A 2,762-nucleotide genomic window follows, 5' to 3' on the forward strand; every position below is an offset into this window, starting at 1 on the left:
GGTGGGCGCCCAGGGCGGCCAGGAGGCTGCGCAGGTTCTCCATGTCGTTGGCGATCTGCGCCAGCGGCAGGCTGCCCGCCGGCAGCCCAGCCAGCACCCGCTGCAAGCCCTGCAGCCGCTCGTCGACGGCGGCCAACCCCTCGGGCGCCCGCTCCCCGGGGATGAACTCCAGCCCGCTGATCTTCAGGTTCAGGGGGAAGAGCTGCGCCGGCGGGCAGCCGTCAGGGCACGGCACCCGCTCCCTGCCCCGGGGCGCTGGGCCGCCCCCGCACACCCTGGTGGGCATCCCTCCCTGGGGACCTTCTGGGGTGCAGGGTCACCGCAGCACACCCCAAGCCCTGGTGGGCATCCCTCCCTAGGACCCCTCTAGGGTGCAAGGCCACCCCAGCACACCCTGGTGGGTATCCCTCCCCGGGGACCCATCTAGGGTGCAGGGCCACCCCAGCACACCCCAACCCCGACCCCAGGTGCATGTCCCTTCATGGGGACCTCTGTGGGGTGCAGGGCCACCCTGGCACACCTCAGCTCCAGCCCAGCATGGGTGTCCCTCCCTGGTGTCCCTCCCTGGGGGCCCCTCTGGGGTACAGGGTCACCCCATCACACCCTGGTGGGCGTCCCTCCCTGGGGACCTTCTATGGGGCAGGGCCACCCCAGCACACCCCAAACCCTGGTGGGCGTCCCTCCCTGGGGACCTTCTATGGTGCAGGGCCACCCCAGCACACCCCAACCCCAGCCCAGGTGCATGTTCCTCCATGGGGACCTCTCTGGGGCTCAGGGCCACCCTGTCACACCCCAGCCCAGGCCCAGGATGTCTGTCCCTTCCTGCAGAGCCGGGACCCTCTGGAGCACTTCGGCACCCGTGCTCCAGCACAGGCGGGCCACCCCCCCTGGACCCCCAGGAGCCCTCCAAGCCCGGGGTACAGCCAAGCTCCCCCATGCTGTCCCCATCCCTACTTGGCCGCCGCTGCCCCACCAGGCACCACGGGCGCGAGGGACCTCGTGGAGGGGACGTGGGGATGGGGGTGACACCCGGTGTCCCTTCCAGCGGCCCTTGCCTGCAGCTCCTGGATGCGGGCGATGAGGGTGCGGGCGAGGTTCTTGGTGTCCGCCTTGACCTTGTCGATCTTCACGGGGCGGCCGCAGGAGAGCGGCAGCCACATCCAGAGCAGCCCGCAGAGCGGCACGCCGGGCCACCRCATCCCGCCGGCCTCTGCCGGGCGACACGCGCCGAACCGCTCGGGCGCCCGCCGGGTGCAAAGGCACCGGGAGGGCGCCGGGCTGCTGCCACCATCTCGGTGCCCTGGCAGAGCTGTCCCCCTCCCCAGGGTCGCATATCGTCCCCGTCCCCCCCATCCAAGAGGACACGGGGCACAGAAACCTGGCTGCTCGTGGCAGGGTGTCACGGAGAGGGGCCGCCTCGCTGCAACGGGGGTCGCTGTGCCTCGCCCCCCCTCCCCAGCGCGGCGGGAGCAAGCGGGCGAAGCGAGGTGCCCAGGGCCACGGGGAGGAGCGGTGTCGGYGGTGTCACCGGCGCGCGTGCTGGGGCGGCTGTGCCGGGAGCCTTCCCGGAGCTGCCCTTTCGCAAGCGCTGCCCCGCGGCCCAAGGTCCCCAGGGCCGGGGCTGTGCCCAGCCGTGACCGCGCGGAGCTGGATCCCGACGGGCGCGCGCGGGGCAGGGCCGGGCGGTCGGTACTCACCGGAGACTTGCACCCGCTGGGAGAGCCTGAAAGGGGAGACACCACCGTGACCGCCGGGACAGGGGACACCGGGGGTGCAGGGCCTCCCCTGGGAAGGTGCTCCCATCCCCACCATGGGGCAGCAAGGGGAGAGGGCTCCTTTGGGAGCGCTGCCGAGTGGCGCAGGATGCTGCAGCCCAGGATGCGCGGACACTGTCCAAGCAGGCATCGGAGCTGGCGGGAGACCCCACGGAGGCCAGGGAGCAGCGTGCAGACAGCATTTCCCAACCTGCTGGCACAGCRTCCATCCCCGCAGCCTCTGGCCGGCGAGGGGGCCAGGGCGCAGATGGAGCAGTGCACAGCAGGCACCACCGAGGCCCGACCTCGAGCCGGCGGGAGCCRCGCTGTGGCCTCGCTCGGGCTCGGCCGGGTGCAGATGTGGGGCTGCACCCCAGGCCAGGTGCCGGGAGCTGCCGGCCAGGTGGGCACCATGGTGGGGCCTCAGCAGGCTCCGGGATGTGCAGGGATTTTTCCCAGTGCTCCCCGGAAATCCCACCAGGCCCTTCCCCGGCACGCTGAGCAGATCCGGCTGGGAGCAGAGGCGAGGCCGAAGGAGCTGATCAGCCGTGCTGACCCACGGGGTGTGTGGGGCACGGGGTGGGTGAGCCGCATTTAGCCACCCTGGATGCAAACCCACTCGCGGGAGGCAGAGGGGTCCCGGATCCCCCTTCCCGGCCGGGATCCCTGCCCTCCTCCCTGGCATCACCACAGCGGAGCTGACGCCCCCGGTCGCCGCACCCTGGGGTCCCACGGTGCCCAGACGGCTCTGCCATCGCCGCAGCCCCGGGGACACGCGCAGGGCCGGGCCCCGGCACGGAGATGCCCCGGCCCGGGCGGCGTCCCGGCTGCCGCCCCGCCTTACCTGGGGCCGCCCCGTCCGTTCCCGTCCCGTCCCGTCCCGTCCCGTCCCGTCCCGTCCCGCGGCGGCTCCATGTCCCGCGGCGCCTCCTATATAGCGGAGCGGCGCCGTTGCACAACGGGCGCTGCCCGCCCCCGCCCGCCGCTGCCCGCCCCGACGGCCCCGGC

At 73.1% G+C, this 2,762-nt stretch overlaps 1 protein-coding gene across 1 annotated transcript in view; it reads right to left on the bottom strand.

Annotated features, from left to right (window-relative positions):
* LEP (leptin) overlaps positions 1-1,199 on the bottom strand; it is a 4,079-nt gene extending 2,880 nt beyond the window's left edge. Inside the window, exons 1-2 of the mRNA XM_026071156.1 lie at positions 1,056-1,199; positions 10-202 (exon numbers count right to left, since the gene is read on the bottom strand). Of these exons, the coding sequence (XP_025926941.1) occupies positions 10-202; positions 1,056-1,199 (337 nt within the window). The remainder of the gene's footprint in view (positions 1-9; positions 203-1,055) is intronic.
* Positions 1,200-2,762: the final 1,563 nt, after the last annotated feature.

Source organism: Apteryx rowi, unplaced genomic scaffold, assembly GCF_003343035.1.
Source record: "Apteryx rowi isolate R43461 unplaced genomic scaffold, aptRow1 scaffold_322, whole genome shotgun sequence".
NCBI lineage: Eukaryota > Metazoa > Chordata > Aves > Apterygiformes > Apterygidae > Apteryx > Apteryx rowi.